We start from the raw sequence: 24,914 nt of genomic DNA, 5'->3' as shown, positions 1-24,914 counted from the left end.
AAACATTCCAGTTTACAGGAAGATAAATTTCCTCTCTTGTTTAAATCACCTTAAGATGTTTTAACACAATACAGTCCCGTCTCCTGGAGACGGACGCGTCCCGAATGTTAATTCTAGTTCCATCTGTAATGTGAGATGCTCACATCACGATGGAGGGACCCTCAGAAGAAAGGCCTCGAAGGACGCGGGACTGTGGTGTTTCCCTCTGTCGGAAGCACGACGAGAGAGGCAGCAAGAGAACCGGCTCGGTCCCCCGTGTGGAGTCCGCAGTATCGTGCGATTCAAGGACTGCCTTCCTGATACTTTAAAAGTCTTTACTCTCCGTTCGGAGGAACTGAGAGGCTTGTGTGTATTTGGCCGGGTCATTTTCAGGCCAAGGAGCCATTTCTTCATGATCGAAAGGAGTGTGACACACTCAAGGCAAACTGCCTTTTATGCAGCATTTCTTGATAGTCTTGCTAATTTCATATGAAAACACAAGCTTTTATTCTTTCTTAGTTTGCAAAGTGGCAAACTGTGACATACGTCATGTGAAGAGCCACAGCTTTCCCCAGGGCTCTCTACTGCTCTGACCTTTCTCATTCTCATTCCCTTCTTCCCAAAGAGGAGAGAAGAGGCAGAGGTTCTCCTCCTTGGGGTGGGCTGCCATGGCCCCTCTTACCGCAGCGGCCACCATCCTGCCGGATGGGTCACAGCGATAGTGGCCACAGCCACTGAAGACTGAAAGTATTACAGGAGTTGAGGAAACTCGAGAAATGAAGGCATGTGCCTCACAGGGTAATGGGATCCTACCATAATCCGAAAATACCCTGGGGATTCCCTCAGCCACCGTACAACACACACTCCCTGAACCCTGACACTTTCCAGGGTCTAGAGCGCTCCTGTGTGCCGAATTTTATCTTCTCGCTCTCCTTGGCTCAGGAGCAACCCTGGGTGCACGTCCTAGGAAGCAGCTCTGTTCTCACCTTTTAATTTAACAGAAGGTAATATCCCAAAGCTTCTTTTTTCCGGGTCAAAAATACCAGTAACAGGATAATCTCTGAAAACTGACCGTAATAGCCCAGCGAGGGCTACCAAGAAGGTTTGTGGCAGAGAGGCCAGCACCAGAAGGTGACGTATGTGACAAGGGCCTCACCAGGCCACTTCCCAAGCTTTGTGGTCGGAAGGATCTAGAATGACACTTCTTGGAAGTACTCAGAACACCAGCGCTATGGGTTCAGTGGGCTTATATTCTTGGAAAAGGAAGAATGGGGTGAATTTGGAAGGTAGCCTCCGCTTCACTCTCATTTTCTGAGTTAGAAAGGGAGCCGGTGAGAGGAAGGTGTTTCTGGGCCGCTCCCTGAGGGGCCGCTCCGCCAGGGCCCGCGCGCCTCTGCCGCCTGGCATTACCTATGATAGACAGAAAGGCTTCCGCTGTGGCTGCGTTGAAAGCGCTTCCTCTCAGCGTCGCCTCACAGACGTACAGCCCGGTGTCCGCGGAGGTCGGGCTGCCGATGGTGAGGCGCCTCCCAAAGCTGTGGAGCCCGCTGGTGACCTTCACCCCATTCCTCTTCCAGTTCACGTGTAGCTCCTCAACAGGCCTGCGAGGACGCAGGGCATGAGTGACAAAAACGGTGAATCATGTAGATGGCAATAATAATAATTTCAGGCATTCACCACTGACAAAGCTAATGCTACCAGGAACCATGGCGGGTTGAACAATGGACATTTAAAAATCAATCTAGATACAGCCCGACTCCCTTACGGCATGCATCAACAACACATTCTGCTCAAGGGCTATTGAGCAAGGATAGCTAATTGCAGCAGCAATGGACCATAAGTGCTAATGATTCCATTTGCTCAGGAAAAGAATGTTGAAAATAAATACTACTAGGGGACCTGGCTACATGGGAGGCGTGATCACGGGAACTGAATCCTGGAGCGACCACTAACTAGGCTGAGAACACCCAGCACTGCAGAGGAGAAGAGGGATTAACTCTTTCCTTTGCACCCACGGGACTGAACTCCTGGCTCGTCCTCGGCTGGACTCTCAGCGGAGGCCGCTCCCAGCACCCACAGGACATTCAACGTAAGCACTGCAATCGCAGGCTTGGGAAGCCGGGTCCCTATCTTCCCCTGTGTGCCGTGCGTGTAGCCCAGCTGCTCAAACGAGAGCGCAGTTGCTGGAAGAGCAGGCACATGTGTGATGTGTCTTCCACTGAAGATCTTTCTCATCACAGGTATAATGGATTCGTGTCCCCGGGGAGGACCAGCCGCATACCTGGCATTGGCGATGCATTCCAAGGTGATCTCATTGGACCCAGCCACCACACTTCTGTTGCCGGGGGGAATCACAATGACAGGTGCCATGGTTTCAGGGGTGCCAACATCTCCTGTGGCAGAGAAAGCAAAATCCATGGGACTCTCCTAAGTATGGAAGATGTGAAGACTGGAACATAACAAATGGGGAATCTTGTCAAGCCACTCTGATCGGACACCCGAATGTCATGACCCCACCCCAACCCTTTGCGGGGATCCCTTGGGTGTGGTCATTGTCACTGGTCCTCATCAGACCATAGGAGCCTGGGGTAGAATCCATAGCCCGTAAGTGAATATTCCAGCTAGAAATGAAGGGACCCAGAGCCTTAGACCACTATCTGTGTATCATGTGGATAAGGGGTTAAAGGGTTGAGCGTTTTCCAAATGTTTGCTGACTTTATGTGTTTATTGACTTAAGACTTTGCTTATTGAGTTACCTAGTGCACCCACTCTTTTTAAGTCTGCTCAGTTCCACAAATATTCCATGCATCAGGCACTCTGCCGGGCACGTGTGGTGCTAGAAAGGTGCTGGCGTTCTCACTTGGGCCCAAATGTGACTCCCCAGAGCAAAAATATTCAATCAACAAAGTGTTCTGCTCTCTGTACTTTCAATCCCTTTTTCTTTTCTGAAAAGTAAATATCCTGAATCCACCTCTGCTTTGTGAGTATCAAACTGTAAATAATTTAGCTTGTACTTCTGGTGACAAGGGAGAGAAAAATATGACACGTCTTTGTCACCTTTCTCTAAAATACATGTACTATCAAAATTAAACTATCCACATACTCTTTACTGCTGTTTATTTAGGGGAAATGAAGACGGATCCAACATTTCTAGAATAGGGATTTCAATTGAGGGTGGAGAAGGCAGAGACTGGAAATAAAAATAAATTTGGATTCCGCAAATGTGAAATGCTTTGTCTAGTGCCTGATGCTAGAGCGCTGGGCCCAATTCCCGCGCTGGGGACACCCCTGGCGGCAAGGCTCTAGCCCGCCCAGCTACGGCGGGTTAGTGCCGCTGAGTGAACGCAGCAGGGAAAACCAGGACCGGCCTTGTCTGTGTTCTGCCTTTACTGCTTAAGCAATATGTGATTTCTGTTGTTAAGGTTCATGTGAATTACAAAAATAAAATAAAATAAAACACCAAAAAAAAAAAACCCAACCACACCAAAAAACTCAACTTGATGTGCACAGAGCCAACAAATTAATTTTTTAATCTATACATTGATGACTTAGATGGAAGCCAGTTTCCACGAGTCCCAGGGGTGGCTTCAAGCCCTGCCCAGCCTCTCTGCCCCTGAAGCGAGCCCGGCAGGGCCTCTCCGAGAGCGTCCTTTGGACGCTCTCTGCTTAGAACATCGTAGCGGTCGCTGGGCTGCTTATCGGATTCCTGAGCAGATGTCCGAGCACACATACCTTCATGACAGGGCAAAGGACAGAAGCTGAGTGCCAATCAGATTAACAACCTGCCTGTCAGCTGTGAAAGTTGCTGATGAGGAGAAATGACCTGAGAAGCTAATATTTGCAAATAGTTATGTGAAGTGAAGGAGAGCAGCAGCGAATGCTAAAAGGTCACTGAGCAAGGTGCTAATTTGGCGTTAATCACCGCGTAGCCACGGTGGCAGAAGGGGAAACCCGTGCTCAGCACTTGTCACTGCCCAGAGAGGATGGGCCCCCAGCTGGTCGGCCTTGATGGCACGCTGACCCCGGGACACCCTGTGCGCAACACCGAGAAGCACCAGAGCCTTGCTTACGGTCCCTTGGGGTGAGTGGGACAGAGCAGCGCCACTCTGTCGAGGGTTTCGGCCACACCAACAGACCAGGCAGCAGGCGGTGTTTCTGTAACTCACTCTGTGCAAGGGCGTCCCACCTGCGGGGTCGGCAGGACAAGCCTGGTGACTCCTTGGGTTTGATTCGGGGTCCAGGACACTTGTTGGAGAAGTAGGGGCAAGAGGTGCAGATTAAACTGTGGTGGCCCCCTCACTGGAGTATTTGTGATCCTGGTGGTGAGGTGACCTTGACTCCAGGGAGCCGCCACGGCAAGGTCAGAACAAAGTGGCGCATCTGCTGTCGAAACTGCTGTCGCAACTTTTCAGTACGATTTCACCCAAGCACCCAGAACGCAGATCTCCCAACAGCGGGGACCGTGCTCACGACAGTCCACGACATTGCAGCGCTCTCTTCTTCTAAAGAACTTAAATCTCAATCGATCTGTGTGGGCCCTCAGATGGCCCCGTTGTCGACTGGCAACTTCGGTCACATGGGAGACTCACTACTATTCTGCAGAGAGCCCGGATACCAGAGCGCAGAGGTTTTCTCTCTGGGCCATTCATCCTCGGTGGAGGAGAAGCTTACCTATGTGCCCGTCTGTCTGTCCTGCTTAGCGGCTGACTATTCTGAGTATAGTAGCAGGACAGGAAGTAGATTGTTCCCAGAGACAAACTATTACCTCTGCCCTCTGTGTCCAGCCCCTCCATGGCCCAGCCCATTCCAGGCGTCCCCAGTCTGGTACCTTCGCCCCCGTGGCCCCCGTTCCGCCATCCGAGAGTGGTTCTCTGGAAACGGTTTCACCTCCCATCTGCGAGTCGCTCCTGTCACTTTCTTTTTGTCATTGTGCTCTTCAGTCTCTTCCTTTACTGCTTTTTAGAGGGTTTTACTTCTTTTTTAAGTGAGAGGCGGTAATAGAGGTGCTTTATCTGCCATTTTGAACCTGCCATGCTGACTTAGCTACCAATTTTTCCCCCCACATTCAATTTTTAGAAGAGAGATGCAAAGAAGAATACCTAGGGATTTCAAAAAGAATAAAACGACCTCTTTATTTCTGCCATTCCACAGTGAGATACAAAAGCACTCAAAACCCTTAATGATTGGTTATTTTTTCATAAATATTCCACAGTAATGAGTCACTGCTCCCTCCACCAGGAATAGTACCCTCTTCTTCAATGCCCTATGTTAACACAAGGTTTTTGAAATGCTATATGCCAACGGATTAAGAATTATTTCTGAGAAGAATGAAAACAAAGGGATGAGGGAAGGGAGCGCACTTTACCAAGCTCCCGTGTAGGCACCAAGCCTATCGCTAAGTGACTTGCAAACGCTTCCCCATTTAATCTAGTGACAAGACAACAAGAGAGTTATTACTCCCCCCTTTTATAGACGAGAAAACTGAGGTCCAGAGTCACATGACTTCAAATGGCAGTGAAAGGGGTTAAATAAAGGAAAGTCCCATCCAAAAATTGTCAACTTCCTTCTGCATCATGCCGTCTGCTCCTAATAAAAACTATGGTGGTGCTCAGGTAACCAAAAATTAAATGGACTAGAATGCTCCTTCCCCCAAGCATTTCCTTACTGGAGACTTTACTGTAGTTTTCCACCTGAACGTTTCCCAGGCTGGTTTTAGGTGGTTGGAAGTGAAGACGTTGAATCAAAGAGCCTTTCTGCAGAGGTCAGCAACAAATGGGCACCAGGCAGCTTCCATGGCAGCAAGGCAGACGCATTAGCGGAGGCCTCTTTGTAGTTACGGGAATACAGCATCTGAGCCAGAGACGGCACATAATCCTCGTCAATCTCCCCACCACGAACCCCCTAATCACTGGAGAGCTGAGTAGGGGGAAGTTGTCGAGGTTGCATTTAATTAAAAAGTCCATCTAAAGAAGATCAAATCTCTCAAGCAACTACAAGAAAGTTCAAAGTTCACCTGAACTCCTAAAGCTATAGAGCTGCAGATGAAGGAGGGTGAATGGCAGACACCCTGTTACGCGGCTTTAGGGGAAGAGCAAGCATTGGGAGACAGGGAGACAGACTGGGGGTCTGGAACCCAGCAGGATTGGTGGGGAGCAGAGAGGGAAAGCAGCCTGGGGATGCCTGGGTGCAGGACATTCTAGGTGGGGGACACAGTGCTGCAGCGCCCTCGCTGCCCGGCGGGTTTGGGGTGCCGGGGGCCGCAGGCTGGAGCCCTGAGGGCAAGGGGAGACGTGGGGTGAGGGGCGGTGATGGGAGGGTGGGCTCAGGAAGGACCTCCCACCTCGGGGAGAACTCTGGGCAACAACCTGAAGGCGGGTGGGAAGGCGCTGGGATGTCTGGGGAAGAGGATGACATGCTGTGAGCCTGTTTTAAGAGTCAAACCCTGGAATTCACTCTACGGGGCAAAGGAGGACATGGGAGGTCAGCCAGGTGACCGAAAGACTGGTGGCAGGGGTGGAAACGAGGTGCGGGGCACTTTTCAAGGGCAGAGTCAGAGTTTGCCTATGGTAGGATATGGGGATGTCTGTGGAAGAGGAGCTATGGAGAGAGAAGCTGCCGTCACAGAGGGGGAAAGACCAGGCGGGTTCAGGCTTGTGGGGAGCAGTTCAGGGACGGGATTTGGGATGTGTGCAATGGGGTGGGATGCCTACTCATCTCAAGGCTCAGCAGCGACCCCAGTGTCTTCCCCCACACTTGGTCTTTTGCCTTTCTACTCCCAAAGTCCATTCTTCCATCCTGTCTCCAACACCACCTCTGTCCATTCCTCAAAAAATTAAAAATACAACTAACTACCATATGATCAGCAATCCCATTTCAGGGTACGGACCCAAAGGAAAAGAAATCACTAACGCAAAGAGAGGTCTGCGCCCCCATATTCATGGCAGCATCATTCACAACAGCCAAGATGTGGAAACAACTTACGTGTCCATGTGTAGATAAACAGCTAAAGAAAATGTGGTAAGTTTATGGAATTTAATTCAGGCATGAGAAGGAAGGAAATCTCGCCATATGCTACATCCTGGATGAACTTCGAGGGCATTATGCTAAGTGAAATGAGTCAGAGAAAGACAAATACCGTATGACCTCACTTACATAAGGAATCTATAACAGTGAAGCTCACAGAAACAGAACAGACAGGTGGTTGCCAGAGGGAGGGGTGCAGAGAAACGGGGAGAGGTTGACAGATAGAAAAACTTTTACTTATGAGATAAGATCTGAGGATGTAATGTAAAAAAATAAAAGTCTCTAGGCATTGACGAATGTCCCCTGTGCAGCAAAACAGTCCCCAGCTGCGAACCGCTGGTTCTAGGTCACACTCCTGGTCAGTGATATGGGCAGGAATAAAATTTCTTTCTTCATAGTTATAAAGAAAAGGAAAGGAAAGAAAGCAGCCTCCTGCTGTGGGGTGATAACTAGAGAGATTCTCCCTAACCGGGGTCTCAGTTTCCACCTGGAGCCATGCATTGAAGCCTGTGGGCAGGCCCAGGCGGCCCCGTCCAGACACTGTGGGGGGACATCAGCCTCCATGGGTCCGTGCCCAGCACAGCACACCGGACACTAATGCCATTCAGCATCGGTGCCTGCATGCCCGCGTCCTGAGCCTCTCTAGACCCGGCTCCGTCCTTACCCCCGGGCAGAGCCCAGGACTGTTCCTGAGGCCTGAAGCAGGGTGCGCCACCTGCCTCAGATGCTAACGCCCTCTGACATGTGGCTGGTCTCTGCCTGGCCCACCTGGCTGTTGTTCCCATAACCATGCCCACCCTGCTGTCTGCTATTTCCTTGCATTTTGCTGAGGACAACCCCATCCTGAGCACGTGCGGTGATGACATGCTTGCTGTTGACTGCCAGCCCTTCTGTTGGATACGTGAACATGGGGACGTAGGGTGCTGGCCCGGCCCTGGGAACAGACTCCATCAGGCTCCCGTGGCCCAGGCCCCTACCCCAATCCCTGGTCCTATCCCACTCTGAGCTTCTCTCCCTGCCCCCAACTATCCCAGATGAGAGTCCCACGTGCCCGACAGCTGAAAGGCGCAGTTATGAAGAGGACAGTTTTGAATCCAAGCGACCTGGAAATACCACCATGGCTCCTAATTGTTTGGGAACAAGTCACCTAACTTCTCCAAGCCTTACATTCTTCATTTGTAAACCGATAAGCGTTTCACAGGTCATTACAAGCCAGGGTACGTGTACGTGTGTCTGTAGGTATGCATGCATACTGGTGCCTGGCACGGAGAGAGCACTGCATGAACTTGGGGGCTTAATAGTACTATCGTGGACCTGGGCACAGAGCCCTCACCCCCTGCTCTGTCCCAGGGCTTCACCCATCTCTTCTGCCAGCACTGTCCTCCCCACAGGAGCCCTGCGGGGATTTGGGGCCAGTGCCCTGGCTCTTCTCACCAATGATGTGAAGATGAACACCCCAAGCCCTGAGAAGGCCTGCAGCCCCATTCATAGCTCAGAGGCACAGCCTACACTCGGAGCCCCGAGCACAGACACCTTTCCCCATACTCTCTTGCTTCAAAGATATCAACATCTCATTAAGAAATACAGACTTTTTTCTTTCAAAAAAGAGTCTGTGCCCTAAAGGAGTGGAATTTTCCAGGCCATCTGAGACAGCAGATCCCACGTTTTGGTTTTCTCTATTAGCACCGCTGTCTCGAATTTCCTGATTCATAGGTGGGTGCTCCTGGCAAATACGCCTCAGGAAAGCTTTGCAGCAGCCAGCTCAGGCAGGGCTGAGGTCGTGGGCTCAGCTACCTGCACGCCGCCACGTTCTTCCCCGGGCCGCGCCAGAAAATAATGAGGTCGAACACTGCCCTCCACCAAAGAGTGCTGAGTCACATTTGCCCTGAGATACAAAACCCGGGCAGAGCTCTCCCATAAACATGTGCAAAATGAGAAAACCGCATGCGCTTCTTCCATACAAGCAGACGTGTTCCGTGAGAGGCGCCTTCGTTCGAGGAAGAACGGTACTATGACAGCTGCCAGGCTTTCTGAGATTGGAACGAATCTCTGGCTCTTCAGGGCTTAGTGTGTCTACTGCCGCAGGGTTTTCAGTTTTGTAAAAACAGGATCTCATCAAGGAGCTAGCAGGTAATGGAATCTACAGGACTGTTTGAAACCTCAGAATTTTCCTGCTCCAAAAACAATTGGTGATGGGTATTGAGGAGGGCACGTATTGCATGGAGCACTGGGTGTTATACGCAAACAATGCATCACGGAACATTACATCAAAAACTAAGGATGTACTGTATGGTGACTAACATAACATAATAAAAATTATTATTAAAAAAAAATTGGCCCCAAATTTGGAAGGACAAAAGAGAAAGCAAAGCAGGGAGTAAAAGACAATGAAGGCTCCTTGTGTTGAGGACTGTGTTCCTTGGCTTTTCTTTCTTTTTTTTTTTTAAAGATTTTATTTATTTATTTGACAGAGATAGAGACAGCCAGCGAGAGAGGGAACACGCAGGGGGAATGGGAGAGGAAGAAGCAGGCTCATAGCAGAGGAGCCTGATGTGGGGCTCGATCCCATAACGCTGGGATCACGCCCTGAGCCGAAGGCAGACGCTTAACCGCTGTGCCACCCAGGCGCCCCTTCCTTGGCTTTTCTTTTTTAATCTTTGTTTAACACCAGTAATAATAACACATATTGCTTGTGTTGAGCAGATGATATTGACAGTTACAGAAAAGCTTTAAGATTCAGGCAACTGGCTATCTGGACAGAAGAACAGCGGCCCCTCCCAAGCCAGCACCCCGGGTGCCCTGGCTCCTCCCGCACGTGGCTCTCAGCTCCCCGTGACATCATGATGTGCCCGTGGGTCTGTCCACCTTTAAAACAGAGTTTTTAAAAGATTTTATTTACTTGAGAGAGAGAGAGAGAGAGAGAGAGAGAGAGAGAGCAAGGGCGTGCATGAAAAGGGGGAGGGGCAGAAGGAGAAGCAGGCTCCTGCTGAGCAGGGAGCCTGACAGGAGGCTCGCTCCCAGGACCCTGAGGTCATGACCTGAGCTGACGGCAGACACTTAACCGACTGAGCCACCCAGGTGACCCTAGGTCTGTCCCCCTTTTGGAATAAGGAAGGACGTAAGCGTTAGTCCTCTTGGTATGAAACAATGGGCTTTGGTCCTAACAGCCCTTCCGCAGGTACTTGTTAAATGAAGAATTGAGTCTGGTGCAAACAGAACAGGCTTGGTTATTGTCGGCAGAGCATCACGGTTGCAGGCGATGGCAACACAACAGCTGCCTCGTATTTCAGGTGCAGTGGTCAAGCGCTGCGCTGGTGCTGGGGATTCAGTCTTAATGCACGAGGTCAGTGTCAGCAGGGAGGCGTGGGTTAGTAGAGGAAGACATCCCGTTAACAGAGCCAGTACGAACAGGCTGTCTGGGGCTAGGAGAGGAGCAGGCAGGGACACTGCAGGACAGGGTGGGTGTGTGCAGTGAGGTTAATTCTTCCAGGGGGGTTTGGAAAGCCTGAGCCATGTCCTTGAAAGATGCACAGGCATTCACCAGGCGGAGGAGGGAAGGAAAGGCATTTCAGGAACAGAAAACAATGAGGGTGGAAACCTGTCCGGCCTGTACCGGAAAGTGCCAGTCCTTCCGGAAGTTAAGGGAAAGTGCTGCTGGATGTGGCACAGACCCCATCCAGTGATCCAGTGGAGGGTCACTGAAGGACCCCGACGAGGGGACCGTGCTGAGTAACAGACGGTGGGATGCCACGGGGATGAGAGAGAGAGAGCAGAGGGGCCTCGGGCAGCTGGATTTGTGCACAGAAGTGCTCCAGATTGCTGGCAGGAGTGGTTTGGGTGGGCGGCAGAGCGACTCAGGGGTGAAAACTTGGAAGAAAGAGTGGGATTGGGGGTGAGGACGTTGGTGTGTTAGGATGGAGGAGGAGTTTCTGGAGAAGACAGCCATGTTCAGGTGCCTGTGGGGTGTTTAGGGGTCATCGGCTGGTCAGCGTGAAGCGGTGACTGAAATCCTGAGACAAGAAGACGTCGCCGGGGCAGCAGGAAGAGCAAGGAGAGAGGGCAGGCCTGGACAAACCCCAGCAGCCCACCTCTGAAAGGCGGGCAGTCAAGTGCACACAGGACTGCAGGAAGAGCGGTCAGGGAAGGGAAAAAGGAAGGCAAGGAGCTTCTGACCCTACGGAAATTAGAGTTTATGCCATTCCTTTGTTCCAAGTGGACAGGAATTCCCATATATAAAACCAAGGCTACTTCTGCTCAGTTTTTTTTTTTAATTTTTAAAAATTTTTATTTTTTAAATTTTATTTAAATTCAATTAATTAACATATAGTGTATTATTAGTTTCAGAGGTAGAGTTCAGTGATTCATCAGTTGTGTATAACACCCAGTGCTCATTCCGTCACGTGCCCCCCTTTATGGCCCATCGCCCAGTTACCCCATCCTCCCATCCCCTTACCTCCAGCAACCTTGTTTGTTTCCTATGATCAAGAATCCCTTATGGTTTTTCTCCCCCTCTGATTTCATCTTGTTTTATTTTTCCTCTCTTCCCCTATGATCCTCTGTTTCTTAAATTCCACACATGAATGAAATCGTATGATAGTTGTCTTTCTCTGACTGACTTATTTCGCTGAGCATAATACCCTCTAGTTCCACCCACATCATTGCAAATGCAAGATTTCAAATTTTTGATGGCTGAGTAGTACTCCATTGTGTATATATATGCCACATCTTCCTTACCCGTTCACCTGTGGATGGACATCTGGGCTCTTTCCATAGTTTGGCTACTGTGGACATTGCTGCTATAGACATTGGGGTGTGGGTACCCCTTTGGATCACTATGTTCGTATCCTTTGTTCTGCTCAGTTTTTGAAGATGAATCTTTGCATTTCCCTTGTGGGACAACTGCTAAGGAATGCAGAGCTCCACGCAGGTAAAACTCCTGACCTTCAGTGACAAGGGCTTCATTGTAGCACAAGACACACAGAACACTGTAGGGCTGGAGGTGCCCTTTGTTCTCTCCCGTAGCTCAGGGTCTGCCAACAGGCTGGCTCTGACCATTCTCAACCTGCTTTCTGACAATAAAAAGTGTCATTTAATTGGTAAGTCTTTTGTGATTCTTGACCTTCTCCCATGCACAGCAAGGGACCTTGCTGCTCTTTTGCGGGATGAGTGAAAACAGCTCCAAGATACTCTACTTAAAGAAAATCAGGTGGCTTTTCTGTTTGTCGATTGCTTCTGCAACCACTTGGAGTCCATCGTCTTTCTCTGCATTATTATCATGGCCTGGCAAAGGGAGTAAGTGCTTTCCTGCCTGCAAGAGCATCTCAATAGGTATGTCTGACTTCTTGCCACCCTGACAAGCCAGCCTGTCAACAGCTCAAATCCTGTAATGCTGAACCCCAGGCTACATATTTTTAAGAGATTGACATACACCCAAATATATATATATATATATATATAAATTACACATATACATATATAAATTACATATATACATATATACATATATAAATTACATATATACATATATAAATTGCATATATATACATATATAGATTATATATAAATTACATATGTATATATATATCTCCAAGAGCTCATGGAAATCATTATTATTATTATTTTCATTAAAATGTGCTACAGTGAAAGGTATGTCAGCAACAAAGACCAGGTCATTCTCTAGGACTCCACGAGGTGATTTTCTCGTGGCAGAACTGGGACAATGTTAACAGCAGCTGTATTGTGACAACTGAAATAAACAGCACAATTTCTCTCCTGATAGGGAAAAAAAAAATCTTCTTCATTAAGTGGAAGGTTCCTCCCACCTCTTTCTTTCCCCAAGTTTGCTTGTTAATTTGTAGTCACCTGGCTCCTGAAGAGGTGAAGCTGGAGTATTAAACCCTAGGTTAATAATCTGTGGTGCGTGGAGGTGTCTAAGGGAACTTTCCTATTCCTCTAGATGCCGTGTCCCTTATCATTCGTCAGCGAGAACCCGGTCATGAACCGCGACAGCGTCACGCCGGTGCGGGGAGAGGGAGGCAGATGCGTGGGGCTGGCGGCAAGTTTGTGGGGGCGAACCCAATCACAAAGGCTCTTGGGGCTCTCTTGAGAGGAGCGTGCACCAGCTGACCCAATTCTTCTTATTTACTGTCTAACAGGAGGAGGGAAAGAAAAATGGGAGGAAATACAGCAGTCTATGCCATTTACAATTTTATCTTTACATGTACTTCCATTTTTATCTCAATACACTTCTGGACTTTTCTACTGACAAGAGACGATAAATAAAATAATATGACAGTGTGACAAACAATCTAGCAGTTTCTTTTCTTCTCATTTATAATATATTTGAAAACTTGTGCATTTGGAAATGAATGGAATGTAACGAAGAATGTGTTTTCATCAGCTTTGTACTGGGCAGAGAAAAATGAAGGTGACAGAGGCAGCTCTACAGTGGGCTTATTTACCTATTTATTTGGGGAAGAGCACAAATTGCTATACAGAAGACAGGATTTAGCATGACTGGACACTGGAGTGACCCAAATATCTGACTCGAGAGACAGGAGCTGATAACCTGCTTTTTATTTAAACACACAAATGCGTAATCTACCACTTCATACTAGAAGAACCATAACCAATAGAAAAACTGGGACTATTTTTGGGTGGGCTAGAGGGGTAAGAGAATCTATTTTTCATGAGATTAGGTCAATTTTCTGAAAGGCATTCTAAAATTGTTGAGAATGTAATTAGGAACAATAACAGATCACTTTTAGCTTTAATTAAGAAATTCCCTTGAGTAAATGTGCCAAACGTGCAGATCTGGACATGGAGCCCAAGCCCACCAGGGCAACTGATGCCCATCTGAGGCTCTTCGCAAGGACAAGGGGAAAATGCAAGGCCCCCTAGCAGGGACCTGTGAATGCTCGGTCCTGCTCTACCGCCCAAGAGGAGGAGCTCTCTGGCAAGGAGTTCTCTTCAAAGTCCAAATGAGAGACGTAAAATATTTAGAGGTTGGTAGAGCAGTAGGAAGAACACCACTGCATTTAGTAAACTGTAAGGGAGGGATCAGAACCACATTTGATTTTCCCTAATGGCCACCAAGCTGTTATGTTGAGGATACAAGCTACACGGATCTCTGCCTCTGCGTGCTGGAGGGCTCCATGGCCGCCCCCCTGCCCTGCTCAGCTTTCCCCTGGCCCTTCACCACCTGACGTGCGGCTTGCTGGACTTGTTGGCTTTGTTTGTCCATGTCTCCCCATGAGCTTGCAAGACCAGGAGCTCAGGCATTTTCATCGGTTCTGTTTAAGCCATACTCGTTGGGCCTTGGACAGTGCTTGATGCTTCATTAGGTGCTCAATAAAACCTCTCGAGGGAACTTGGAGTGGAGGTCTGGGGACAAGTCTTTCCTTCCAGTGTCTCCAGGAGAACTCTGCCAGGCTGGATGTCACAGACGCGAGGAGTCACAGTCTCATTGAGGACCATCCTGATCCGGACCCTTGGCCACACCACGGACAGCCTCCCTGACTTGCTGGTGCCCCAGGTGACCACAGGCACGAGGCAGCTGGGTCTTCTCTGCCTCGGTGTCTCCCTCATGGCTCCATATTCCTGAGCTTCAATGGCCAGACCACATGGCACTCCGAAGCATCTGGCTGCCCCCTTCTGACCCGAGTGCCCCCACCCAACCTCCTTCCACCCTGAATCCCACCCGTGCATCCAGGCCTGGGAATAGGTTACTTCCTCCACAAAAGTTGCCCAGGCCCTCGGTAACAATGATCCTCCCTCTTTGTATGTGTGGTGCACTTTTTTTTTTTCTTATTGTGGTTAAATATACTTAACATGAAAGTTACCATTTTTAAGTGTATAGTCCCGTGACATTAATTCACGGTGTTTTGCAACAATCACTACCAGCCATGTCCAGCACTTTCTCATCTTCCAAAATTGAAACTCTGTCCCTGTGAAACACTGACCCCCCACTCCTCCTCTCCCAGCCCCTGGTGCCCATCATCTATCTACCTTCTGTCCCTGTGAGAGTTTTATTCTTGGTGTCTCGTATAAATGGAAGCACACAGCATTTATCCCTTTTGTGACCGGTTTATGTTACTCAGTCTTCAACGTTCACACATGCCACAATGTTTGTCAAAATTCCCTTCCGGTTTAAGGCTGGATAATATTCTGCTGCATGGAAGGACTGCATTTTGTTTATTCAAATCATCGGTGAAGTTGTTCATCTTTCCACGTGCTTATTGGCCATTTGTACACCATCTTGGTAAAATGTCTATTCGAGTCCTTTGCTCAGTGTTTTAGATCAGGGTGCAGGTTGCTGGTTATGTTGTAGGAGTTCTTTATGTATTCTGGATATTAATCCCTTATCAGATATAGGATTTGCAAATATTCTTCCTATTTCATGGGTTGCCTTTTTACTCTGTTGATAGTGTCTTTTGATGTAGAACTTTTTAAATTTTGATGGAGTCCAATCTGCCTATTTGTCTTTTGTTGCCTGTGCTTTTGCTGTCATAGCCAAGAGAACACCACCAAATCCAATGTCATGGAGCTTTGCCATGTTTTCTTCCAAAGGTTTTACAGTTTTCGGCCTTTGACCCTTTTGAATACGAGTATGCTGTCCACGGTGCAAGGCACACAGTGCTGTTTACACTTGTTGAAAGAATTCTGTAGCTGGTGGGTACTGAGAACAGATGCTCACAGAGGTGATGGGCTCAGTAATGCCCTCCGTATTGGCATCTTGCTCTTCCCCATCTCCTTTATACACCCCTTTACCTGTATGTCCGGGGATCACCTCTAAGTAAACTACCACACTCACATCTTCGTCAGACTCACACACTTGGTTTCTGGGGAAAGTAAGACGAGACCCTCTCTCCTCCAGACAAGGGCGTCTGTATAAGCATATCTGCTCCATCCACTGTAAACTCCTTAAAGGCATGTGATGCTCATAAACCCCTTTATGCTCACAGCCTCTGGCAACCCGTAAGTGCCTAACACATGCTTGCCAAATTGAATGAACCTAACTTACATTTTCCAAAGAGATATGCAGATCTATTCCTAAAATATCAACATCTCTTCCCAAGACAAGAGTTGTACATATAGGTGTCTGGACAGTACAGCAGCTCGTCTCCTGGAGTATGTGTGTGACCATGTGCCAAGCTCACATCCTGCGGGAAATCAGATGTTCTTTACAAAGCATGTGATTCACAAACAGAATCTGTAACTAGGAAAGTGTCTTTAATAGATAAAACCAAGAACAAAGAAATTCAATCCCGGGTCCCTGGAGAAAACAGAAAATTAACTTAACAAATGCTCTGAGCACATGAGAGAAAGAAAAACTAAAAAGGAGATAAATAAGAGAGAAAGGGGTCACAGTCTGTTCAGCAGAATAGATCTCAAAAATCACGACTGTGCCCTCCTCCTTAAAATACAATAAGGATCTTTAGAAAACCAGACTAAATTGAAATTATTTTCCCTTGCTACAGATACTACTGTTCAACTCACAGATGAGAAATGACGGCTATCGGAGCTTCAGGTAAATTCATAGTCTGGTTATTAAGAGGCCTGCTCAGGAAGCCATGTTGCTAGTGAAAAGTCCCAGGGCTGTTATATTTGGAAGACTTCGCTTGATTGGGACAACATAAAATAGAAAGCTTTATATTTTATATCCTTCCCCAGCCGTGTGAATACACACAGAGCTGAGGGCCAATCTGGGGAGAAACGGGTTTCTCAAGGCTCCAGTTCCTTACCAGAAGGGGCACCCATGGACCAACAGATGACCCTCTTTTGATTTTTCCATATAAGGCTGATACCTTAAATAAAACCATAGCTTCTCAAATTAGAAATCCAAAGCCAAATAAAAACTCTCATTTCCACATTTAGTGTTTTACAAAACTTAAATTCTCAAAGGTGGTTATACACAGAACTGAAGAAAGATTTTACCAATCACTTGGCATTTTCTTAAGTACCCCCACCCTAAACACAATGTTCACAGAAACATACTGATGAACGCTTCTCCTGCCGTGTTTTTAGGTCATCAGCTTCTTATTTATTTCATTCTAGAGGAGGGCAAACTCTGAAACAGAAAGTCTTGTAGGATTTCTATCCTAACCATCTCAAAGCAACTGTGAAATGTAAATGTACCCAAACAATAAACAGTAAGTAAACAACTTGAGGGACAACCAAGTCCTTCAGCCATAAGCATTTCAAAATAAGTTCAGGAATGGAACCGCATTCCGTCTTCTGACATTAGGATAAAGGAGCATTTCCCTCTGGACAAAGGAGTGGGGATTTCACCCTAACTCATCTCTAGGTGGGGCTGGCAAGGGCTGTACCCTCTCCCAATATGGCGGCACTGACTGTTGCCAATGTACCACGGCAGGTGCTGGATGCTGCCTCATTGTCTGTTTAGCATCCCGAGTGGAGATCCCTGACCCTGAGCAGAATAAATAATCAGGCTCAGATTTTGGCTGCAGAACAGTGCCACATCCAGTCTGAGCACACGGGTAAGACAGGAGTGTGGGTCCTGGCGTGCACTCTCTCTCCCTCCCATTCATCATGTGCACTCACTCTTTCTCCTTCCATCTCTGGGAATTAGGTGGGTCATTGTCCTTGATGAGGAGCACAGCAAACAAGGCCACGGAATGAGGCAGAACACACAGATGCTTTGAGAGTGAAGAATGAGAAACCATAACTATAGAGGTCTTCCCCGCCTGTTTCCCATCTCTTTTTGTTCTTGTTGTTGGAAGTCGCTATATCAGAATTACCCTTGGGTGTCACAACAGAGGTACAAACAAATCAGGAAATCTTAAGAGAAGAAAATATTTCTTTTCCTGTCTGCCCTAGCTTCCATTAAATGAATAAAGTCAGTCCCACAGTGTAAGAATAGAGTACTCAGCTAGAACAAGACATTTTCTGATATGACCCAAGGTTATCTGTTTAAACCAACTGGTTCTCGACTCAATCTGCTATGAAGCAAGGTTTTTTAAAATGTCAGCACAATCTCATTTATATTTTGGTCTAAAATCCACACCAACAATAAATCTAAGGTTGATGACAGAGACAGAATACAGAAAGCAGAAGCTTTAAAGAATTAAGTGTACAAAAACACAGCTAAGATCCCTCTTAAGATCCACACTTACAAATACATTATCCCAAGTGTTATTGAGACGGGAGTGTATTGTTGGTGGAAACATAAGAAGTCTGTTCACACAGACAGGAAGGCAGGTGAATAAAAAATAAAGCCCCAATCCCATTTATATGGTTGTTCAAATATATTAAGAAAGAAGCCGGTCAGTGTGGGCCTGTTTACAATGTGGAAGGTCGATGATTAGTCAGCACATCTGGACTGTGCAAACGATCTGTTCGAACAAATGAGCACTAAGCCCATTTCACACACTTAGCGGTCTTCCATAGTTTTAAAGCAGCGTGGGTGCTCGACTTTCTGTGAGGCAGCAGGAATAGCAGATTTACAGAGAATTTATAGGAAATCCAAAAGCAATTATGGCAAATCATTAAACAATAGGCACTTCCACCAAACCTCTCCCAAAGCTTCCAATAAGAGGATGCCATCTATTTATTCAAAAATTTGACTTAGTCTCTGTTCAATCCCTTAGACAACTCGTCAATATGCAGTAAAATGCCCGATAAGCCTGCACACCGGGAGAGAGGGAAAGGGGCTGAGGGCAGGATGACACTCTCTGGGTAACCAGCATAGGGTCGATCGGCCTCAGGATGCTTGGTGAAATTCACCGACGGAGACAGAGGGGCGTATTAGGAGCCTGGAGGTGACCCCATATGATTGAATGTAAGTCAAGAATTCTCCCCAGAATTATTCCTCCAGAAAGAGGGACACTCCTTTGGTTGAGTCTTCGCAAAGTGTCTCAAAGGAACAAATATTTCTTCATTTTGAAATGTAAGCACTGTTTGGGAAAGACACAACAGCATGACATAACCTCAGCTGGAAGGCTCTGGTGGTTACTTGAAGAGGCAGAGAAATTTAACATGGGTTTAGTAATGCTTTTCTGAGGCTAGGACCGCTCACGTGGAAGTGTCAGTGACTGTTGTGTAAAAGACTTTCAAATATCATCTGAAAAGCGAAACGTGAATGTGGTTCTGTGCATGTCTAACACACGGTGGGAAAGCTCTTCCCAGGCCGGTACAGCGGTCTCCACGGTACGCTGACACGTGAAGAAAGCACAGAGCTGAAAGGATGTACAATGGGTTGCTTTTGAGGTAGAAAAGAGGGCAGAAATAAGACTATCCATGCATATTCGTTGTTATTTACATAAAGAAAAATAACAAAATAAAAACGATTCAGTAGGGCACATGAGGAAATCATTCTTTCACAACCAGGCTTTTCTAAGTAATGGCTGTAGATGAGACGCTCTGAATGATGATAAAAGTAACCAGTCTTAAATACATTTATAAATAAGCTTTTCTTTTCCTAAACCTGGTCCAAAATTTATTTCCCTCAGAGAGTCTTTTCTGGTTAATCAATTTCAACCCACTCACAAATTAGCTTAATTTGACACTGGTATTTTCAGTTTCCAGAGCACTAAAAATCACATAGGGTTTTACACCTACTCTTAAGACCTTTTTATTTATATCTTCTAAGCCAGCGCTTCTCAAACCTCTAGGGGCACATGGGGGCACCACCTGGGTACCCTGCATACACGCAGATTCTCAATAAGATTCTCCATCTAACCAGTGACCAGGTGAAGCCTGTGGAAGGAGGCAAGGTCTGGGACCACCACCAGGGAAAAAGAGGCAGGAGGAACCTGAGAGGAGTCCAAGGATCTCTGTGCAGCACTGACATCCCTGAGAGTGTAAACAGCTTCTGTGGATCTTCAGCCCTGCGGGAGAGGAAGCAGGGGAAAGATGGGCAGTGCGTTGGCAAGGTGGGCATGCCGGAAGGTCAAGAGAGGACTGATATGCACAAGGAAATGTGGACACCATGGTGCATAGGAAAAGACTCATGGATTGGGTGAGCGGACACGAGTTAGGTTTCAATAAGGCAAAGAGGGCAAAGGTTAGGGAAGGCCGATGGGAGGGAAACTGTGAACAGAATTAAAGATCCATCAGTGGAACATTTTCAGAGATTATAGGAATGATAACAAACATTTATTAACCACTTCGTGAGGGCCGGACACTGTGCCAATCACCTTGCATTCATCATTACGTGTATTTTTTATCGCTCCCATTTTGACAGAAAATTGAGACTCACAAGGTAGGTCACCTGCCCAACATTACAGGGCTGAGCTGGGATACAAACCACCCAGGGCTCTATGGCTAGAATTTGTGCTTTTAACTGCTACTCTCTCCTGACTCCACGGAGAAGGTCCAAGCTGCGGCCATGCACAAGCAGCAGAGGTGAAAACCCGCAGAGAAGAGAAGACTGAGGAAATCCGCAGCCAGAGCCGTCATTTCAGAGCTGAACTCAGGCTGATCTTCCTGGAACCCCAGCTCCTCATACTCAGACCCTGACCGCTGCCCCAGTGCCTGCCAGTTCAAGCTTCACGCTTAGCTGGGGTGGGAGACATCACCTTAACGATGTTCACCAGACTTCTGACTTCTCTGCTCCCTCCAGGCACAAGGGGAAGATAATCCTTATGAGGATGTGAGAGCCCCGTGCCCTGTGGGGTGAGCCTCAAGCCTCCTGTGGTGATGGCGGCATCGTGGAATGGTGGCATGTGCCACAGCCCGGGACCAAGCACCTTACCTACCATGAGGTACAAGGCCTGCAGTGCACACGTAACATGAGCGAACAGAAATTCTGCTGTCTAAGACCCCGGGGATCTCTAGGGCTGTGTATTCTGACTGATTCGCTGGGCTTCCCCGTGCACCCATCTGCACCCCAATAACCCAGCCGTATTCTCCATGTTCCTCCAGCACCCCTGCTCAACTGCACACACACTGCTGTTTCCACCAGCCCGTCTGCGAGAGCCACAGCCTCCCCGCTGCTGGGAACGAAGGCCACATAAAATCTGTCTCAGGATTTCGTGTCTCTTGACTGGACTGTGCTAGGCTACACGTTGGCACCTGCTTTTTTATTTAAAAAGTTTCATCACCATAATCAAATAATATTTGTCCACGTAGGTAAGATATGCATATAGTCATAAAATTAACTTGTAAAAATTGTTCAATTATGTCATAGAATTGAGGCATTTTAAACCAAATAATATTATTAGCTCACTACAGGGAATTGTATACTGAAAGCATAACGAAAAGAGTTGTTCGATTATCCAGAGAATTCAGACCAAAAAATCTGCTTGCACTTTAATCAGCAGGCTTGGCAGCCCTGATGGTTCTGGATACAGTAGATTATGACTATAATTTATGTGAACTGAAAATTCTATTAATTTTCCTGTACCTTTTTTGAAGTTCTATCATTAATTGCTACTAATGCTTCCTAATCAAGACGGAGCCAGTCACCGAAACAATTAACCTATTTCTGAAGGTGCAAATGGAAAGATAATTCATCAATTTCCTAATTTTTCCCCCTGCTGCAACACCCGCCTGGCTTTTGTCACTAAATACTCTTCTACTCAGAACACACAGCGGCTGCTCTCAGCAATCAGGAGAGAACAAAGAACGTGTTCATTCGTACGGGTCAGTCCTGTAGTTCTGTGCAAGGAATAATCATTTGTTAACTTATGTAAGAACCTCAGGTGTGACCACAATTTCCACTCTAAAGACGTTCAATGAGTTAGATTCCTACTAAGAAATACACCTCAAAATCCAATCTGTTTATAAAATTAAAAGATGTTGTATTTCCTGAACTTCCACAGGTGGCCTAGGCTGGGTCCAGGCAAGCAAGCCGGACTTGCGGGTAGAGGCTGTGGCAGACGAGTCTTCTCCCACAGCAGCCAGGGCCCACGTGCTCTGTGGCCGTGGCACACCACAGGCTCCATTCAGTGATGGGGCTGGGGTGGGGGGCGGGAGCCCGAGTTCTGGCGTTTCGGCTCACCAGCTCTCTGGTCACCCCCGAGCTTCCTTTCACTGTGAGAGAAGTGGGTTACACTGTGCGAGGACTAAATGAAATAACATATGTAAGGTGATTATAACCCACATCTGGCACACAGTAGGTACTCAACAAACTGAATGCCCCGAAATACCTGATTAAAAACAGGATATTAATGAAAGAACCCAACAAGAGAAAACAAATTCTCTTTCAATAAGTTGTGTGATGGCTTTGGAATGTCAAATATTTTTAAAAGGGTTCTTAAATACCAACGTGGTAATAACCTTTTACGTATACGTAATGTGAGGTCAGACCTGGTTCAATGAGACTCCCCCAAACCCACACACACTGTGAAATCTAAGGGAGAAAAGAGTGTCAGCCCCTAGCAGCCCATCACGTAAAACGTGAGCCGACGGAGAATTTATCTGTGGCCTGAAACCCAGTATTGGGTATCCTGAGGGCCCCATGGGTGACCAGGCGATCCAGGTCGCTTTTCTTTGCATTCAGCTTCCTGTGAATCCTGCTGGAAATCTGGCTTCTGCCTCCTCTCTCTGATAAACACAAGGGATTACTGTTCCTGTTTTACACTTAAGGAAATTGATACATGGAAAGTTGAGCCATTTGGCCTGGGTCTCCTAGTGGCTGAGCATTGATACAGAATGTGATCCCAGATCCGCACGACCAGAGACTGCATGCTTAACCACCGAGCCTTACTGCCTCGTAGAAACCCTTGGAAGGACACCCTGGGTGTTAGGGGTGAATCTGAACCCCAAACCATCTCATGGCATTTCTCTGTAAGCAACCCCAGGGGACGCTGGGAGCAGAAGATAGCGACAAACCCACACTTGTGGGCAGCTGCTCTGCACCAGGCTGTGTCCACACCTCGAGGCCATTCTCGCTGCTCACAGGGAGCCAGAACGCCCGCTCTCCCAGCGCCAGGAGTCTGGATGAAGCAGCCTTCTCCTGGTGAGAAGGACCACGTACAGGTCTGCTCAGCACCACAGCCACGTCCTTCCCATCCTGACTCCTGGCCCCGGGGCCTCCCTTGGAGTGTATTTGAGGCTGGGCTAATTCCAGGGCCGAGCAGGTGGAGCTGACCCCTCCCCGTGGAGTGGCTGCAAAGACTCTGGCCCCCACAGTCACATGCTCAGCAGTCCCCCTTTACTTGAGGACATGAAAGGGGCACAGAGCTTGTAGGACTTACTATTGTAAACACCCACTTGTGGAAATACAAACAGTTGTTAAAAACACAGTTCCTAAAAGACAATTTCCATCTCATCAATGGGCAATGCGAGAAGAGTGGAGCGACGGCCAGCCTACACAATCGTTGGAGTTTATGTTCCACTTCTGAGGGAAAACTCTGGGTGTCTTCCTAGCAGATCACAGAGCCCATCGGCTGAGCTTGCCTGCAGCAGATATTTGCACCAGCTTTCCCCCCGAGACTGCTACAAATCCTATGACACTTTCCTTTAGCCCTTCCTCAGCTGCAGAGAAAGGAAAGGATGTGTCCCAGAGCATCCTGCCCCTGCCACGAAGCCCAGGGCCGGCCCGGTGAGCATCCTGTCGAGTGGCAGATGGGCCGGTGGACCAGGAGGTGTCCAAGGAAGCATCCTCCATGGGTTCCTTCACTTCCATTCTATGTCTGGATTAAAACTGCTTACTTTGGTGACTAGATATCATAGCGCTCATCTCTCCTGATGATGGGCACGCCACGGCGCCTGCCGATTACAACCTGAGCGTTAGAACAGGCTGTGCGCGCACTGCGGACTGCAGCTTCCATCGGGAAACTTGGGCGTGCTTTGTCCTGTGAGCAAACTGAGAGCACGGGGCTGTCTATCACTTTCCCATCATCTCTCTTTCTTGTTTTCAACGCCAATTGTGTTCATGGAGGGTGCAAAGTTCCCAAGGTGTCGAGGGTTCTTTGCAGATCACGTGGCCCGTGTTTCTGCCTGCTTCAGTGTTCTGACCAACCCCTGGCAAGAGGGCACCGGGCTTTGATTCTAAACCAGGCAGTGGTGAAGGCCGAGGGCACTGGGACTCGGCTCCGCCGGCTCCTCAGAGAGTGGGCTGGCCTGCATGCTGCAGCCTGTGCTCAGCGTAAGCAGACAGACTGTAAGCTGCAACCGGACAAAGAGAAAGAGGGAAAGCGAGCAGACAAGATTAATTGTCAAGGGTCAAATGAGGAGGTTGGCTGCAGCAGGTCACGGAGCACTTGAGACACTAGCTGATGTACCCACATCGCAGCCGGGTTAGAATTACCATGGCTGTAATTAGGAGTGAGGATCCGAGAGCTGGAGTAGCAGACAAGAGGGCTATCTCCTCTGAAGGCTGGCCCCTTCACCCCCGTCACATACATGCAGGAACAGGAAAACAAACAAATTCCTCCTCAGAGCAGGAGGAATTACGACAGACAGGAGGAGGGTAATGGGTGAAGAAATTCATTATTATCTTCAGTGCCACTTGGTAAACTTGAAAATTAACATGCCAAACTCTCTGAGGGATGGCTGGAGGGAAAGCTTCAAACATGGACACAGCGGAGAGACTGTGAGCCTGAGGGCAGTGCTGCTTCTCCTCGCGTCTCTCAGGAACCTGGAGAATGTCCTCAATACTATTTTCATCAGCAACAAAACAGAATGTAAGAGCGCAAAAGCAACCGGGGGTGGCACCGGTTCTCCATCTGGTTTGCCGTTGGACGTGAGCACGCTTGCAACTCGCCCGGCTCGTGAGCAGGTGAGGCTGCGCCTGTCCGCACGTCGAGCACCTGTTCCTCCCGCTGACTCGGCTATGCCCACCCTGGCCGGGAGTGGTCTCCTCCCCCAGTCCCACCTCCACGGGCCACCATTCTGCCTAAGCGGAGTCCAGTTTGCCTCTCTTCCAAGAAACCTTCCAGGGGCCGACGCAGAAAACATAGTCCTCGCCTCTGTCCTCTCTCACACCCCTCTCATTCCACGAGTTA

The 24,914-nt window shown here is 48.1% G+C and overlaps 1 protein-coding gene across 7 annotated transcripts in view; it reads right to left on the bottom strand.

Moving 5' to 3' along the window:
* The window catches only part of SDK1 (sidekick cell adhesion molecule 1), an 867,584-nt gene that overhangs the window by 250,231 nt on the left and 592,439 nt on the right, over positions 1–24,914 (bottom strand). For all 7 annotated transcript variants that reach the window (XM_034669743.1, XM_034669739.1, XM_034669740.1 and 4 more), the window contains 2 exons: positions 2,261–2,372; positions 1,390–1,580 (listed from right to left, as the gene is read on the bottom strand). In XM_034669743.1, the coding sequence (XP_034525634.1) occupies positions 1,390–1,580; positions 2,261–2,372 (303 nt within the window). The remainder of the gene's footprint in view (positions 1–1,389; positions 1,581–2,260; positions 2,373–24,914) is intronic.

This window comes from Ailuropoda melanoleuca, chromosome 10 (genome assembly GCF_002007445.2).
Source record: "Ailuropoda melanoleuca isolate Jingjing chromosome 10, ASM200744v2, whole genome shotgun sequence".
Classification (NCBI taxonomy): Eukaryota; Metazoa; Chordata; class Mammalia; order Carnivora; family Ursidae; genus Ailuropoda; species Ailuropoda melanoleuca.
Note: the sequence above shows the minus strand (reverse complement) of the source record. Positions and strands in the feature narration are given on the sequence as shown.